Here is a 19,275-nt window from a genome sequence, read left to right on the forward strand (position 1 = left end):
TTTTTTGACGCTTTTTATAGCCTTTATTCAGACCAATCAACATTGTTACATTGTAGTGACACAAAATATCTATATTACACTGTTTGACGGACATCAAAAAGGTTTGTGCAAAATATAGATTAAACATTAATAAATTGTACACACTTATTCAGTCACCAGTCTGAATAAAGATTTTATCTAAAACAAATACACTGTACAAGAAACATGAGAGGTGATGGAATTACAAAATCTTTAAAATGTAATCTATTCACCAGTTATAAACATCATGAGAACTAATATCTCTCTGGGTCATAGGCAAGTGGAGATTCATAACCAGATAATTAAGCTTTAATAATGACGATCAGAGAAAAAGAACCAGTATATGGAGCGGGCAAAGTAAAACACAGGATATTCCATTCATTTTAAATAGATTGACTGAGATAAATACAAAAGATATGTCTTAAACGGGATGCAATAATTAAACCCGGTATTTCATGAAGTATAATTTTCCCATTTCGCGTAATGTAATGTCAATTTATCCTTTAAAATTGCTTTTTCATATTCAGACTGTTTTGAGGTGGCAATTGCCTTAGATATTTCTTTACAGGTTGGAACTCTTCCACTTTTACGGTTAGCAAAAATCATATGCTTAATCAAAATTAACACATGATTCAACAAAGCATCGAGTTTGATATTTTCCCTGAATCCAAGTAAAACGTCAAGCCAATTTATATTAACAAACTGAGGAAATTTTAGTTTATTTCCTACCTCGTTCCATATTCGATAAACTAAAGGACAGTCATAAAATATATGATAATATGTTTCAACCTCTTCCCTACAAAAGGAGCACAGATTTGATTGTGTTATTCCAAACTGGTGAAGTTTATCATTACAAAAAATAACATTGGAATTCTCTCAGCTTCCAGTCTAGTGTCGAAATTCTAGGAATAGAAAAACAAACTGCAGTAGCCGATCTATCCATGTTTAATGCTAATACTTCTGGGTGTTTTGAAAGAAAAGAATCTTCAATGGTACCAATAAAAATAAAGAGTTTGCGAAGCCGTGCGTCGGTAATAGCGCCATCTCTCGATCTCAAGTTTGAATACGCTAGCGCTTCCCTTTTTGCGCACAGAAGGTATTTCAGCCGCTCCTTGCAGATCAGTCATCATGATCGGGAGCTGATGCAATAGTACAGTACAACTGTACCAGTGTCAGTAATGCCACCGCGGTACCACCGCCGGTACGTAAACAACGCCGACCGGTGCGGGAGGCGAATGCTGCCTGAGAATTCGTCAGTGCCTCATTTGTAGTAAGTTACTTTTACGAAATATTCCTATACCTTTGATTTCATGAAACAGTAAACTCCAATTCTACTATAGTTTCCAGGTCACTACTGAATGATAACGGTGTTGATATTGACAGGCTTTTGTTATTAAAACTCGTAATTTTATTTTATAGACCTGAGCAAATTATAGCAGATCCAGAGTACAACACATGGTTATACGTAGGTGGGTCCACGTTATCGGGAATTGAAAGCGTTGCGTTGATCCACATTGCATTTGACGTACATGTACGATCTTCTTCTTCCTGTTCAATGCAGTCCTCCTTTGGTGTATTGATCTATGACTATGTGCCAAACGTTATATGACTGTGCATTGCATTGTCAGGTTTGTCCTTGCCTTGTTACATTGCAAGAGACAGTGTGTGAGAAAGAGGAAAAAAAGTTGGAAACTGATGAATCATCTTTTCAGTCCTTTTTTAAAATAACAGAGAAAAAAAAGAATTTGTACAGTGTAAATAGCAGCTTTGAAGGTCAACGTAGGACAGGTCAGGCTTGGTCTGCATCCCTAGTGCAGAGCTACCAAGTCTCACGCATTCTGCGTAGGACTCGCGAATTTAGGGTCTGTCTCACAATCTCCTGCATGCGCATGTGCATGTAGGCCCTACCCATTTTTCTCGCGCATCAGGACAGGGCTGAAAAGATTGAAGTGATAGCAGCAATTGAAGGTATATTTCCCTTTCGTCTTTCAAAATAAATAAAAAATAGTCGCTCAAGTATGCACCAGATCGCACCATTAAGAGCTGAAAATTGAAAAAGCTCCCTACCGCAGCAGGAGGGGGGACTACCCCCTCCCACACCCTCCCCCTGCTCAGTTGCTTCGCTCCCTCCCTCGTGCCGAGACGCCCAGTCATGAGAATCTCGCTCATAAACATTTTTTTGAACTTGATATCTCTGCTAGTGCCATGATAATCAACCTATTGATTGTGGGCATCTTCAGCAAGACAAGACGAGACAACAGTCTACTGAGTCCTCGTATACTTCCATTGTGTTCCTGTTTTTTTTTTTTATGTGTGTGTGTGTGTGTGTGTGTGTTAAATACCTCGTAGACTATTTGCAAATGTTATCAATCAGGTTTGATTTTGTTTATCATTAATGTTAGGATAGTGGCATTCATTATGTAGGCCTACATTTATATATAGATCTACTAACAAAAAAAAAAATATATGATATATAATCAGAGCCTATATGTATGCAAAAATACAATGTATACTAACAGCGCTGACATTGAAAATTCTTATTAGATGTGAGAAGGGCTAAGGAGTAGGATGAGGGAGTTACAGTATTTGTTAAAATTGCACTTGCCATTCACAAGTTTGTTCTGTAAGAGTTTTACCAAGCCATGACATTCAATTCAACTTTTTCTGCATACATGTACATCCACATTTTAATGGCAGAATTCTGGAAAAATAGCAAGAAAGAAAGCAAAGTATGATATTATGGCTTACTGTAAAAGTGGATACAGCGTATTTTCATATGAGTAATTTTTTGCTCTCCACCAGATAAGATGAGTTTCGCATGTTTTTTATTTTGTGGAATCAAGACATGAACTACTGGAACATATAGAAAGCAAAAACTTTTGTGTGCTTATATTTTCACGCTAGTTTCTGTTTGCGCGAAAGCTGCAAAAATTTCAAATACACAAAATTTCCACTTTTACTGTTGTTATACATTGAAATGATGTGCACATTCATCAGTACCTTACATCGCTATTTATTCTTTCATACAGGTACTTCATACCTTTCGCTATTCTGTTAGTGTTCATCACCAAGATGTCAACAGTGTCGATGAAACTTATGCTAGATGGTTTAGTGGATGTGGAACAGTAGGGCCCACCCTACAATTTGCAATGTTCCAGAGGTCCCTCATCACATGGTGTCCTCGACTGACCAGTCAGCTGGTCTGCCAATCTCACATTCTTCCTCTAAGCTGCACTATTCCATATGACACCCTAGACTTCTTCTCAAGTTGTGCTCCTTCTGAACTCAGTGTGCAGCATAATAGCGCCCAGTGCACCTTGCAACAAGTAGGACATCACAGAGCTGTCCAGTACCCTCTCCAGTTCACCCAGCTCTTAATCTTGACACGCAATATACACAATGTGAGAACAGGAATTGGCAGTACCATTCCCAGCCAATCAACTGTCCTGGAAGGTCCCTGGAAAATGAGCAGCTCCAGGGCCACCCGTCAGAAGCGGCAGCGTTCGTCCTCCACAACGGAGGACACCACAAAGGGGCACCCACCCGTTGGCAGGGGCAGAGGAGAGAACATGGGAGCCGTGTGTTGTCGTCACAGGGATCGCGAGAGGCGGCCGCCATCAGTGTCTTCCTCGGCTCGAGGAGGATTTACTCAAAGTGACTGGCCCAAGACCTCGGCGGAGTGCCAGTGGAGGCGGGAGGCGAAAGCGTACCAGGCGCAGCCGGAATCCCAGAGAAGTGAAAGAGACAGAGATGAGGGAAGGATTCCTGCAAAAGAGCAGCAGCAGCAGCACAGATCTCATCGGCCAGCAGTCCAAAAAAGCACTGCCAAATCGTGGAACTCCAGAGGAGCTCAGGGACCTACTGGGGCAGGTAATGCCAGTCGAAGTGATTGTCTCAACTGGCGTAATCCGATGCAGGTGAACCTGACACAGCCAGAGCAGAATCTGCACCCCCACCGCACCACCCCTCAGATGGCGACCACCGGTCAAGGTCAGAGTGATTGCAAACTAACATCTGCTCATTGGGCAGTGTTGATATTGAAAGAAATCACAAAACACAGTTACAATGATGCATGGTAAATGTGTGGGCCAACCACATTTGTGCTATTGCAGCAATGTTTTCTAGGTGCATTATTGGGAAATACTGTCTGTTTATTTTTCATTACAATCATTGCTGTCCAGAAAATTGTGGTCAACAAATATTGTTAGTACCGATATCTGTTATGAATTGATTTCTGCTGACTACATTACAAGCTTTTTAGCAGTGTGCTTCAAGACTGGCTAGTTGTACACACTTTCCCAATATTAACAGCATGCGCTAGTAGTTTTTATTGGTTTTTGGCTCAGCTGAAATTTGATTCAAATCTGCACTTTAGCACCAAATCTAATCGTTGAGGAAGTGATCATCAGTGATTGTACTTCACTTGCAACATGGAGCCATGGATTGTGTTGTTCTCTCTCTAGATAAGATTGTTTGTGGGGTTTGTTTCTTTCTTCGCTTAATTGACTTGCTGCTCATCTCTGTGTGATCTGCAGGTTCCAGACAATCATACTTCAAGCGCCAGCGTGTCCAATCACGAGCACAGGAGCACGGTAGCGGTAGAGACAGCCAGAGGGGTAGTGTGGACTTCAGCATCGTGTCATATAACATTCTGGCCCAGTGTCTGCTCGACTCCCACAGACATTTATACAGGCACTGCCCGCAGAAATATTTGGTCTGGGAATATCGGCGGCACAATATCTTACGAGAGCTCAAGGAGGCCAATGCTGAGGTGTGTGTGCTGTGTAGATTTGTATCACTGGCTAGAGACTACTGATCAATACTGATCTTTCCCTCGGATAGGACATAGAATGGAGGTCCCATGTGTGAGAGAGTCACAACTCATGCACTCAATCATTGCAAAGAGCAGGGTGTTTAACCTGGTGAAGTCCACCTCACATCCAACTGGACCCCATGGAAGACCAGCTTAACATAGCTGAATATGGGCTATCCAGCCATCTTCTCAGATGGAAAATGAACAAACAAACAAACAAACAAACAAACAAACAAGTCAATGTGACAAATGATATGACAGGTACACTGGAACATTCAATTGCTCCACGTCATAAACAGGGGTCTTCCACATCGAACTGTCATCTTGGGATGATTTTTGGTTAAACACCAGTTTTAATTTGTAGAGGTTATCTAGATGTATTTTTTGAGGATTTATCAACATTTGACACAGACCTCAGTACTATGTATTTTTGATATGTTTTGGCAAGTGTTTTGCTAATAGGAGCAGAAAGTGTAATGAACCGAGGAACAGATGACACGATTATTATTTTCACAAGCAAAGTCAAGAAAAATGCCTCTATTTGTGTAGTCTGTCAGAGGGCTGTGTTGCCTATGTTAACCCAAATAATTTTGGGTATCCCATTTAATGAGAGTTTTATTGATCTGTTGCTTAAATATTCATTTTGTTCATTTTCCATTTCTGTTCAGATTGTATGTTTACAAGAAGTTCAACAATCTCATTATGAGGATTTCTTCAAGCCACAGTTAGAGCAGCTGGGTAAGATTTGGTTTTAATTCTGTTATTTCACGTGCTACATACATTCTGTAGTATAAGTGCCATTTGTGTGCAATATTTCATCCAAGCAATTCTGTATGCTTCTGTTTGAGTAAAGGTCTTAATTTGCATGGTTTATATATATATATATTTTTATGCCTCCGCCACGAAGTGGTGCCGGAGGCATTATGTTTTCGGGTTGTCCGTCCGTTCGTACGTCCATACGTCCGTATGTCCGTACATATGTCCGTCCGCTTTCGTTTACGCGATAACTTGAGTAATATTTACTGGAATTTTACCAAACTTGGTCCAAGTATGAAGTATGATGGGGCAATTATTTGATTAGATTTTGGGTGAAATCGGCTAAAGGTCAAAGGTCAAAGGTCAAGGTCAAATCATGAAAATGTATCCGTTTACGCGATAACTCAAGACTGGATGGAGCAAATTTCACCAAACTTTGTTGGAGGATGATGTATGATGGGACAATTACTTAATTAGTTTTTTCAATTAAATCGGACAGAGGTCAAAGGTCAAAGATCAAGGTCAAATCCTAAAATTTATCTGTTTACGTGATAACTCAAAACTGGATGAAGCAGCTTTCACCAAACTTGGTCCAAGGATGATGTATGATGGGACAATTAGTTGAGTAGATTTTAGTGACATTGGCAAGAGGTCAAAGGTCAAAAGGTCAAGGTCAAATGCTACAAATGTTGCAATTTTCCCCATATCTATGCAATGCCCAAAGGTATTTTCTTGAAACTTTGTGTGGACATGTACTACTGCGTAAAGATTCTCCAGAGAGAGTTTCATGTCATAAGGTCAAAGGTCAAAAGGTCAAAGGTTAGGTGAAAATGTTGCAATGTTACTTTTCTCGCAAATGGTTCAATGTATCTTCGTGGAACTTAGTACATATGCATGTACTGTCTGGCAGGGATTATCTAGGGAATTTAGGGGTCATGGGTCAATAGTCAGGGGTCAAAGGTCAAGGTGAACTCTTCAAAATTTTACTATTTCCCTCATATACTAGTATATGCAATGCTTGCATTATTAGTTTCAAAACTTAATACATGCATTACCTAATGGAGATTCTCCAGGAAATTTCCAGCCAGAAGGTCAAAGGTCAAAGGTTAAGGGTCAAAGGCCAGGTTTCAATGCCCCCACCCCCCCACCCCCCCAAAAAAAAAAAAAAATCTATTTTGTACCGTCATCACACTCTTTCTTCGTACCTTGGAAATTACTCAATGCAAAAATTCCCCAAATATGTGTACCTGCACTCTTAGAAAATTATAGCAAACCCAGTTCAAGACATTTCTGACAAACCTGTCGTTTAAATATTTTGCCAGTTATGTGAAACTGTCACGGATCACACATTGTGAAGACATTGTACTATACGCCTATTGGGAGAATCATGCATTATGGCGGAGGCATCAGTTGCCATAGCAACATTTCTAGTTATAAATTTATTTATTTATTTATTTGATCTATTTATTTATTCAATAAATTATTTGTGTTGTTACTTTTGGAGATAGTCTAGCCAAGTGAGCACTGTATTTTGTAAAGATATCCACATTTATAGGACAGACTAGATACTTTTTCAGAGATAAAGCATTTTTGCTGTGAGATCACTAATGGATTGTACACATTTTATATTTAGGAGAGAGATGACTCATTTCCTCACATGGCACCTATGAAGATGATTGAATGTTATTTGCTTTTTCACAAAACATTAAATTCTTCAATCAGATAAGCAATGCCCATCTTGTGTGTGCCAAATGTGAACAGATATTGATGACAGTGATGATGGTTAACTCAGTTTGCATTGCTGCTCCTCTTACATTAATATACAATCCCTGATACTGTATTGGAAATTTCCACTAAAATGTGGATTCTTTTTGTGTGTGTGTGTGTGTGTGTGTGTGTGTGCATTTCAAGCAATGTAAAATTACCACAGAAATAAAAGCAAGTTAGTACTCTTGCATTGCAATTCATTGTATGATTTTTATTTCTTTGATCCCGGGGGACTAAACACATACAGAATTCATTTTAACCAGCTGAGTACAATCAAATTACTTTCACACACACACACACACACACACACACACACAAATGCACTTTTTCAGTAATGTCGCCTTGCTACTAAGAGTAGCCTCTCAAGTGTAAGTCTTGTTTTCCATAGGGCCCTTACCCCCGCAATTGCCAGGTACTCATCTATATAATGTACCTGGGTTGAGAGGAAAAGACAGACAGTTCTCACATTCTTTGTGCTTTGTTTGAGAAGTTGTCATGACAACGGTTCTGTGCTCCCTGCAGGTTATGCGTCGGTCTACAAGCAGAGGACTGGAGACAAGCTGGACGGCTGCGTGACCTTCTACAAGACCGGGCAGCTCCAGCTGGTCAGTCAGTCCCTGCTGGAGTACAGGCGGAATGTCGGCTGTCTGGACAGGGACAACGTGGCGGTCATCGTCATGCTGCAGCCGCGGGGCTTGCCCTCGTCACGCCAGCTCTGCGTAGCCAACACCCACCTGCTGTGGAATCCCAGGCGTGGGGACATCAAACTGGCACAGCTAGGTAGAGATATATGACCTATCCTATCTAAAGTTTTGTGTATTTTGAACTGGACGCTGCACTCTACATTGGGATCGTGGAGTGCCGCATTCTGTGTTGTATAAAGAATGAGACATTTGATTTTTAATGAAGTGGCCTGGGTTAGTGTGTTATTATTCAAGAACCCAAGATGTGGCATGTGAACATGGTCTTGACAATAGTTCTTTGTCAATGGTTGGTTTCCAAAGTCTGCAGGTCACACGTGATACTCTTTAAGATTTTCAGCTCATCGTGCTATTGGCCTATTGATTGCATTCTATAGTGAATCTCTAGCATGGTTGTCTTCCATCATGAGTCAGTCACATTCAATTGTTTCTTTTTTGTTTCAAATTGTTTAATTCTATTCACACCATCTAATGTTGTCAGGTGAGTGGTTAAAAACTCTTGATTATTTCACAACAAATGCACTTATTTTGCAAAGTCAATCACTTGTATTCAACTTTGCAAATGTATATTTACAGATTCAATCTTAAGATCTATGGCTACTTCACGTACTGACAGATTTATCTCTGTTTTGGTTTGCCCATATATATGTGTCAGGTAAACAGAATTTCTCCATGGAATTAAAAAAAAAAAATACTTTCTTGGTTTTCAACCCACCATGTTTTCGTTCCAATAGTATACTTTGATGCAGATCTCAAAAACTTTCTCTACTTCACAGTCGATAGGCATCTGATTTTAAACCCAGAGTAAGACCAGACACTTAAAATTTATGAGGAGAGCTTATGGTATTAGCGGTCATCAGTGAAAAGACGTAGAAATGAATAAAATTTGAATACCTACATCTACTTGTCTTGTATAATCCACTGAGCAGCCGCCATCTCCTCACATTTGCCCAAATTGCAGGACTGCTTTTCGCCGAGATAGAGCGCATGAGCCATGTGGCCGACTCCAGCAGCAGCAACCTGTACCATCCCATCGTCCTGTGCGGCGACTTCAACAGCCTGCCGAACTGCCCCCTCTACAGGTTCGTCCGGGAGGGTCACGTGGCCTACGCAGGCATGGAGGCGACCGAAGTGTCTGGTCAGGAGGAGGTCAAGAAGCCAAAGGCCATGAGGAGCCCCCTGCTGCCCGGCAAGCTGGGGGTCACACATAGGTGTCTGTACACCAGCAGGGACACTGTTACGAGGACTCTCGCTACAGGTCAGACTCATGTGATTACTAAGTTACAAATGTGTACCTGTTGCCATGCTATGGCCATTAGAGTGGTTTTTTTTTGGTGTGTGTTTTTTTTTTTTTTTTTTTATGCCTCCGCCAACGAAGTGGCCGGAGGCATTATGTTTTCGGGTCGTCCGTCCCGTTTTGTTTTTGTCGATATCTCAAGAACCGTGAGGTGGTTTTGCATCAAACTTGGTATGAGGGTATATCCTGGGGGGATGATACTTTGTTTGGATTTTAGGGTCACGGGTCAAAGCTCAAAGGTCACAGGTTATTTTGTGAAAAAAAAAGGTTGAAAATTCATGTTTTTCTCCATATCTTGCAAATGGTTCAAGGTATCTTCATGGAACTTAGTATATATGCTTGTTCCAATGGGCAGTGATTATCTAGGGAAGTTGGGGGTCATGGTTCAAAGGTCAGGGGGTCAAAGGTCAAGGTCAACTCCTCAAAATATCACTACTTTCCTTATATTTATGCAATGCCTGAAGGTCTTCTTTTTTTTTTAACTTGATGTATGCATGTATTACCCAATATATATTCTGTGGGAAGTTTCTTGCCAAAAGGTCAAAGGTCAAAAGGTCAAAGGTCAAGTGAAAGTGCTGAATTGCACTTTTTCCTCCATATCTCAAAAGTAACTCAAGGTATCATCATGAAACTTACATATTTATGCATGTTCAACCTAACAGTGATTCTCTTTGGAACTGTGAGGTCAAAGGTCAAAGGCCAGGTTTAGATGATGCTATTTTCCCATTTGATACTGAAATTATACTTTTTCTCAATACCTTGAAAATTACTCAATGCATAAACTTATAAAAGGGTCAAAAGTGAAGTAAAAATCATCAGTTCCCCAAATACCTGCACTCTGACATTCTAATCATTCATCCAATTGAACCTAGTTCTAGGAAAGTGAACATTCAGCACATTTGTGGCAAACCTGTCATTTTAGTATTTTGCCAATTGTGTGAAACTGTCATCACACATTGTCAAGACATTGTACCATAGACCTATTAGGAGAACCATGCATTATGGCGGAGGCATATCAGTCGCCATAGCGATATATCTAGTTTTTTTTTTTTACAATTCCCATCAAATTTGTGGAGGAAAAAATACACAGTATATGCAAGATTTACATCACATGATTTCAGAACTGCTAAAAATCCCTAATTCTGCACAAGCTTTTTAGAATACTTAGTTGTATATGTTTATGTACGCTGTATAGCAAATTTAATTTTCTGTAAGTCGGAACTTCACATCAATTTTGTGAGCCAGTGCCTGAATTAGCTATTGTGAAGTACAGTAATGAACGGGGAAATGTATGCGTGCATGTCGCATTTAATGTTGTGATCAGAATGAATATTTTCATGTGCTGTAAAATTTGCGGTTAGCACTTGACTCACAAAGATCCTGAAAATAGAAAGCCTGCAAAATATATCGTCGCTGGGGTGACAAGACCTTGTATCTGCAATTTTGGTGAAAATGACTTTTTTGCATTTATGGTCAAATAATCAGTTAAGTGATGTCCTGTCCAAGTCCTAGGTGTCTTACCCCTAATGTGAAGCCACCATGGCATGTCAAAGGAACGGCTGTCCCATTCGGTATAGTGCTTTGGCCGCCATGTTTTTTGGCTCTCCTGAATACTTTTTGTAGATACGAGGTCTTGTCGCCCCAACGACGATATGGCATATACAGTATTGTAAAAGCCTCCTTGATTGAGGAAGTGATATTGTCTTTGAGATTGACGTAGTGCATAAGTCTCTCTGGGATTGATCTTTGGAGGCTCCCTGATATGTATGTGTTAGATGTTGGCAGCCCTGTGAAATATGCCTTATGCATATGTTTCGCAGTGACGTCCAGTGAACATTTTCCCCAACAACATACCAGTATCCAACAAGCAGATATCAAATATGCACAATGCAAACAGTATGGGACATCAGAATAGTCCATGGTGGACCAGTGAAACTAGTTGACATAACCTTCAGTAACTTAAAATTGGTTGCGAATTGATTCCTAGAAAGAAGCTGTCTGACTCGGCTTCATTGATGTCTCAGATTATTAAATAAATATTCTGGATCGCTGATGTAATGATATGCAACACATGTGGGCATGAAGTGCGAATGTCGCATAAGGTGTATTTCACTTCAAATTTTATTCCGATGCAATATAGCTATTTCTGAAATGTATGTATTGATAAGAGATGAGATGATAAAAGCACTTCCACTTATTACTTCTATGGCTAAAGGGTCTGCAGGTGGTGCTGGAATTGACCATGAGCCGTCATCAGCATCGCATTCAGCAGACCATCTGCGGGGGAGACTGTTACACTCGTTTGCCTTCTCCTCCGTCTACGATCATCACCCTGACAACGGGGAGATCACCACCAACCACTCAAAGACAAACTGTACAGTGGACTACATCTTCTACACCTACGGAGGGCTGAGGTGCAACGGCTCGCGACACGGGCGGGCCTCGCCGGACGCAGACAGTCCAAAGCACACCAGTCGGTTGGTCTCCGTGAACCGTCGAGCTCTCTTCACCGGTGTGGAAGTGGAGTCCCTCGGGGGACTGCCCAATGCCACGTGTTCCTCCGATCACGTCTCCCTCCAGGCTAGGTTGAGGATCTTGCCAGCCATCTCAGATAACACCTGAATGCAAACAGGAGAGCCGCTGGTTGATCGAACAGAGACTTTGCTTCAATCACATGGACCCTGGGCTGTGGACGACATTTTCATTTGCAAAGAGGATATTACTGTCAGTCAAACTGGTGCCTATGCTATTGCCAAAAGCAGTCATAGAGAAGCGGTTTCTAAACTCGGACATTTGACATTCTTGCACTCTCTCTGAACTGGGTGCCATCGTGTTGACGAAATTTTGTTCGTCAGTTCTGTTTAGTTTTGTTTCGAAGGATATTGAGCAGAAATTATGGATAATTGTTTGCTCAGATTGATGACATGCCTTATTTGATTGACGACAATCTGATTGCAAAACATTAAATCAAGTGAATTTGGGTCCAGCCAAACTGCATCAGTTTCACAGCTTTGTGTGCACTAAGTTTTCTACACTAGTTAGATTTCCTACAGTGGCAAGCAGTTTGTCTTGAAAATTATCATTTTTTTTTTTTTTTTGGTATTATATATTGAAAGCATATGTGAATGCATGATAATTCTACTCAGGGAGGGTGACAAAGTGACAGTGAAAATGCTTGCAATTTCATCTTTATAGACACAGCAAGCCAACTTAGAAAATTATCAGGATGCATGGCATTATTTGTTGTGAAATTTTGAAGTTCAAGATGAACGACTGTCAAATCCAGTGCCCTACAGGTGGATCTGTCACGTTCAGGTGTATACTCGACTCACTTGATGTACTGGTAGTCAATTATTGTGTATATGTTACTGTGCATCACAAAACCAACAAAAAAGTCGCACCCCTTGATTTCATGTGAGGACTCAAATAAGGCGAAACGGGTAAACCAACTCAATCTTGAGTTTTTCATATTTTCTGAAAGAGCTATCCTTCTACATCATTCCTAAAGTTTAGGATCATAACAAAAACATGAATGGAAAAGTGTATTTTCAGCAGTTTTTCTACCATCTGATTTTTTTGTGTGTGTAAAGTAGTGAGATCAAGTATGTCTAAGAGGCCCCTTTTCATTTCTTGAAAATCCTTTGCACACTCTCCACTTTCAATTCTAATAACTTTTGAAAAGATAATGCTACTGCTTTAAGGTAGCATTAATCATGGCCAGAATGTGTATATGAAGCACGCTCAATCCCAGCTTAATCTAATAATCCCTTCATTGTTGTTGCTCTGGTGGTTTACATTGTGTCTTTTGTCCCATTCCTCCCACAGCTAGCAGGGTTTGGTAAAGATTAAGCACTTGAATAGAGCCTGTACTTCAGAGCCTCTTTTCTCAGTTCACTCTCTTCCAGAGTGTGTGTTTTCTTTCTAGTATTTTGATAGGTTAGGAGAGTCCATTTGCGTAGAGTTATACATCATTTTAAAGCTTAGAGTCTGCTCTTTCAGAATCTGCCCTTAACTAAAATCCATGTCTGGTGACTTTTTGTTAGTTTTGTGATGCAGGGTCACATATTTTCCCCATTTTCACCTTTTCACACACTGTTCCGCACCTACTCCCCCCCCCCCCCCAAAAAAAAAACCAACAACAAAAAACAAAAAAAACCCAAACCATTGTGTGGACAATTACTGGGACTGATCCCGTTGTCCTTGCAAAGCTTTGGGGGGGGGGGGGGGGTGACCTTGTGACATAATTGATAGCACCCAGCTGTATTCATCAAATACGAAATCATGGTGTCAAATGGCAGGGGTAACCCCAATTGCCCCCACAGCTTTTGGACAGTCAGGATAGTAGTGTGGACGGTCAGTCGTAATGAAGATAAGGTCTCTCATGACTGTCCCTGCGACATGGGACCTAGTGAGCACCTAGTGTGGGATCTATTACATTTCATTTTATTCATTCATTCTTTGCCGCACTACAATGCGACACCAATGACAGTGTGTCTAACATAAATACCAGGATGTAGTGCAATTCTAGTGTGCACAGCAATACATAAACAGGCAAATAAAATGATCCATTGAAATTGAATTTTTTGGTGGTGTGGGTACATGGGAAGAGACGGTGAGATGGAAGTGGAACAGTGAATAAAATTTGACAGACTAAGGGAAGAACAGCCTGAAAAATATTTTTTGTTGCTGCACTATGCAGAGGCATTAAAACGTTAATAGTGATTTTTCTGTCCTGATTTATCATCATTTCTGTCAGTGTTTGTATTAGGTGGTGCATTGATGCAATCTACCTTTTAAAGCACTACTTGATAATGCATCATTTATGAAAAATGGAGCCCTCCCTATTTATTCAAAGAGCAATGATTAGGCAGTGGTGTGGTGGTACAGGGTTTGATGATTTGCTGTGGAATGTTAGATTGCTATCCGCATTAAGAAAATGTATTTGTTGCATCTTTTATATCCCTCGACATTTTTATCTGCTGTCGGGTTGTGACATTCGGCTGCACTCTGTGAGATATTGGACAGAGCATAACGTACACACTGGCACCGATATTGGACAGAATTACACACTGGCCATGTGTACTCGAGTAGCAGTGTCTGTCTAGATTGATACAGGTTCATGGATTCTCAGACACCAGATTAGGTCAAGCTCTTACTTTGTATCCTGGCAAACCATAGGTTTCGCAAGTATCATATCTTGCCAGTTGGGACTTGTAAGACGGTTTTGCACATGGTTGAATTCATGATCGAAAACCATATTCACAGAATGAAAAATGAGTATTATCCTTGAGTGATTTCCCATCTGCAATAAGCGATGCAGCATTTGTGTTACAGGTGACATTGTTTTCTTTTTCGCGAGTTGTGAATTTCACGAAGATATTAGTGGACTTGTGAAATTCACAAGAATAGCAAAATCCTCCAAAATTTACCACGTGTATAAAGCATCGCAACCTCAGGGTGTTACATAGCTTTATTTTATATAAATAAACTTATCAGTTGATGCAGAAAAGTTTGGTAGCTTTGCTTGAAAGTTATGCCTTTTCAGATGGTGCTGATAAAAGCATTCTTTTGATGTGGTGCCATGCAGAACCTACACAAAAAATGAGTGCTTTTTGTCCATTATTGTCTGTAGATGACTAATTCAAACTGTGGCTCAGCTTACTTGAGTGTTCCATGGTGCTGAAACTGCACCTGTCCATTTTCCCAGGGCAACCTAGACTCACTTTCGGGCAAGTACAGTATTATATTATACAGACACCTGCCCAGCTGCTGGCTACGACTGCATACCCAATGAAACGCTGCACTCGCCTGGATAAATCTTGGGAGATGGGCCAAACATCCATTCATTATCACATCATAATTTTTAGGCATCTGAAATATTGATGATGCAAGAAGATTACATATCTGTGAAAGTATAATGTAGGTAGTTAACAGAGATAATTCTTAGTCTACTGTTCTTTGGGGCAATCAATTTTTCTCCATTTTTAGCGAATACAATTTCGATCCTTGTTCCCATTGGAGCATGTAAAAAAAAAAAAAAATGTTTTAGCATCTGATGTACAAAATACTGTGAATTGATCAATCAATCTTTTCATATTGTGTCCGTATGAGTATTGAGATGTGTCTGCCACTCCTAAAACTAAACTTACCTGCTTGCATATCCAACTTACAAAGTGATTTTGTGTTTGCACATGAAAATGAAAGTAACATATGCCAGCTGAGTGGTTGACAAGTGGCCCAACAGAAATGAGTAGCCTTATTCAATCATTCGGTGTGACATTTTCATTCGTGCTCTTATAACCTCACTACTAACACTAAGTACTTAATTTAATACCTACTTTTGACAGTAAACCCTCTCAGTAATGTAGAAAGCAGAATTGGCCAAATATGTAGCTTTCAAAGTTTTGTTTAAGTTTTATTGTGTATTTGAATGCATGCACAAATATGATGGTACATCTGTCAAACAGAAATGTCTTCCTTGAAGTGTATTCCCTTGTGATTTTAAGTGTGATTAAAAGTTTTTAACAGTTGCTAAAGAATGAGAGTCCATTGGCAGTGCAGGAAAGACGTTCAAAGCAGCATCTTAAATTCTATGCAGAATCATAGTTAAAGGTTTTATGACATACAAATGCATATTGATTTGTGTTGATTCATGATACCCGTAGCATAACCTGCATGATACCTCGCCATGTCTTTTGTTAGTCACATTGATATCACAGAAACATGCAAGTTATGCTGAGTCGAGGGGAAGGTGCATTCCAATGTCTTTTGTTAAACATACCAGTACTGAAGCAATGATTGACAGATGAGGTCACAACCAGAATCTTGGTTTGGAAGGTTTGTTTTTGTTTTTGTTTGTTTGTTTGTTTGTTGTTGTTGTTTTTTTTTTTTGGGGGGGGGTATCCAAGTAATCTGAAGAAAAATAGAAGAAAAATATTGAAAATACTGTATATGGAATGTTTCTGGATATTTGTTTCACTGCAATAGTGATGTTGAGGGTATCATGAATCAACACAAATCAACATGCATTTGTATGTCATTAAAAAAATGCATTTGTATGTCATAACACCTTTAAAGGTGGGAAGTTAGAAACACAGAGATCACCTCTTTTGCTTGTTTGTTGTGTTGTTGTTTTTTAGAGAGAGAAAGAGAAAAAAAAAAGTGACAAGAATAGACCCTACACACATGTAAATTCATGGAAGGTAGAAATACCATCATAATTCATATACATGCGTTAAGTTTTAGAAAAATAAGACCATCTGTTCAATAGCTGTGAATATTTAAAGCTTTTGTTTGAATCCATGTGCTGTCAATGCAAACTTGCTTGCATTTCTTTGCATTGCTGTGATATCACATTAGCTGTGTTCAGACGAGGGCAGTTTTGGTCGGAGTAACTTTGGAGGAAGGGTCGGAGGAAGCGTGGTCGGAGTAACTTCAGAGGAAAGGTTGGAGTAGTGCCCGTCTGATCAAGGTCGTGGTAACTTCTGCCGGTCGGAGGAACTTACCACGACCTCTTCCTCCGACCAAGATACAATTGTACTCCTGAGTTTTCTCAGGAGTATCTTGCTACCACGACTAGCCGGTCGGAGTAAATTGCCCGTGTGGACAAGCCCTCGGAGTATCTCTGATCGTACAAACCTTATGACCTAGGTAAAACTTCCGGGGTCAAATCGCAATGTTGACATTTTGCGAGTAAACGTGCGCGTGTAGTGCAATTCTAAACCTAGTCGATCGCGATGAAGAAGCTAGCGCTCAGAAATTTCCATCAACAAGAATGGAGAAGACAAATGCCTCTGGTAAAAGACAATCGTATGGTCGACGCGCGCAGCGCTACCACTTCCGCAAGTTGCACTGACCCTCCACGGTGATCCCCGAGAAGGCCGTGGTAAATTGGTCGGAGTTTCTTCCCACGACCGTTGTGTGGACACAGGGTCGTGGTAAGATATGTATAAATTTGAATTTTAATTGCTGCGCCATAAAATTTTACTCCGACTAGAAATATATCTGAACGTGGCTATACTGTAGTAGCCGCTTGTCCAATGAAGATAGCACATGAATTCAACCAAAACTTGAAACTTCACAACTCTTGAACAGATAGTTCACTGAAGGATTCCAACATTTCTGCATGTCCAAAATCCATATTTGTTAGAGGGTAGATTCCCCCATACTTACACATGTATACTTTTTACCTGAGACTATCTACCTTTGCCTCATGCACTTAATCTGTTCACTAGAGCGGAATGGCTCGATATGCAAATTTCCTCATGGGACAGTGAATGTTATTCATAAAAGATTATATTTGAAAAGAAAAAATACGTATATTAATTTGGTCACATACATCATGAATTTAATTTTCTCCCACTATGCGTTTTGTAGGCCTACTGTGGTACCTTTTATGTTTGTTAGTTTGTCAGTTGATTTGTTGAAAGTAAAAAGTTGTGAAGACCTGTTTGTTTTTGTTTGGTGTGTGTGTGTGTGTGTGTGTGTGTGTGTGTGTGTTGTTGTTGTTGTTGTTTTGCTTGCTTGTCAGTCGATTGACAATTTGAAGCATGGACTACGAGAATCTTTTTCGGGGGGGGGGGAGCCAAAAAAAGTAATGAGCACCTTACTTTTTGCTTGTCAGCCGATTGGGCACCACAATTTATGGCAAAAGAAAAATGTGATGACCTTTTTTTTTTCTTTTGCTTGTCAGCTGATTGGGCACCACGACATCGGTTGATATATAATAACATAATTTCATGGCAATTTGGCATAATTTCAGGCCGCCTCAAGCACAATCCCATCTTTCACGCTGTTCACTGTGGCACCGTTCCACTTGAACCTATGAAGGATCTCAAGAGCTTGGTGTAGCCATGCCTCCAGCCACACAGGTTGTGAGAGAGATCTTTGCACAACTATGATTCGCTTGTAGACCTACAGATTCTGACAAATTCTATGTGTATCACAACGGGGTGTTGTTCGTTATTCCGAACGTTCGTTATTCCGAAGGTTTGTTATTCCGAAGGTTCGTTAATCCGAAAATGAAAAAGGGTTCGTTAATCCGAACATTTTGTGGCGTTATTCCGATGGTTCGTTATTCCGAAGGATCGTTAATCCGAAAATGAAATAGGGTTCGCTATACCGAAGGCTCGTTTATCCGAAAATGAAATAGGGTTCGTTATTCCGAAGGTTCGTTAATCCGAAAATGAAATAGGGTTTTATTCCGAAGGTTCGTTGATCCGAAATGAAATACGGTCCGTAACGAACCTTCGGAGTAACGAGCCTTGTTTCATTTTCGGATTAACGAACCTTTGGAATAACGAACCTTATTTCATTTTCGGATTAATGAACCTTCGGAATATCAAACCTTATCACATTTTCGGATTAATGAACCTTCGGAATATCAAACCTTATCACATTTTCGGATTAACGAACCTTCGGAATAACGAACCTTCGGACCAAAGAAACTTCGGTATAACGAACCTTCGGAATAACTAACTGTAACCATCACAACGTAGGCCTATAGGGCAATTTGTATAAAATGGGAATTACCTCAAATATACAAGTATCATGTTATATAAATGCAGATCTGTGAATCTATATTAGTATAGAGAGCCTACATGTAGGACACACCAGTGAAGTTACAAGAAATGAAATGTGGAACTCTGTACTTCTTCAGTACCGTTGCTAATACTGTGACATCGCGTATTGTTGTAATCTTCTTATTCAGCCATCACCGCACATTGATTTTACCAAAACTTAAAAGTTTAAACCTTTTGAACGGATTGTCCGATTTTCCTCAAACTACAGCGTACTGATTATCATGTCTGCATGCATTCATTGAATCCGAATACATGTTAGGGATAAATTCAACCTATTATACGTAGCAAGGCCGACTCGTGAGGCCGATCGTGTTGGACTTAAGTATGATACTCAAGACCTGC

The 19,275-nt window shown here is 40.1% G+C and overlaps 1 protein-coding gene across 1 annotated transcript; it reads left to right on the plus strand.

Moving 5' to 3' along the window:
• Positions 1 to 3,167: 3,167 nt before the first annotated feature.
• LOC140237162 (protein angel homolog 2-like) lies at positions 3,168 to 12,275 on the plus strand. Its single transcript, XM_072317106.1, has 6 exons — positions 3,168 to 4,008; positions 4,554 to 4,789; positions 5,500 to 5,569; positions 7,877 to 8,134; positions 9,017 to 9,313; positions 11,568 to 12,275. Exons 1-6 carry the CDS (start codon positions 3,168 to 3,170, stop codon positions 11,972 to 11,974), a joined length of 2,109 nt encoding a protein of 702 aa, XP_072173207.1. The 3' UTR covers positions 11,975 to 12,275.
• The last annotated feature ends 7,000 nt before the right edge of the window (positions 12,276 to 19,275 follow it).

This window comes from Diadema setosum, chromosome 1 (genome assembly GCF_964275005.1).
Source record: "Diadema setosum chromosome 1, eeDiaSeto1, whole genome shotgun sequence".
NCBI classification, from domain to species: domain Eukaryota; kingdom Metazoa; phylum Echinodermata; class Echinoidea; order Diadematoida; family Diadematidae; genus Diadema; species Diadema setosum.

Excerpts from the sequence above, each read along its gene's own strand:
- LOC140237162 (XM_072317106.1), top strand. The coding sequence starts at position 3,168 with ATGTTCCAGAGGTCCCTCATCACATGGTGTCCTCGACTGACCAGTCAG. Across the intron at positions 4,790-5,499 it reads TCAAGGAGGCCAATGCTGAG|ATTGTATGTTTACAAGAAGT; the intron begins GTGTGTGTGCTG and ends ATTTCTGTTCAG. Across the intron at positions 8,135-9,016 it reads CATCAAACTGGCACAGCTAG|GACTGCTTTTCGCCGAGATA; the intron begins GTAGAGATATAT and ends CCCAAATTGCAG.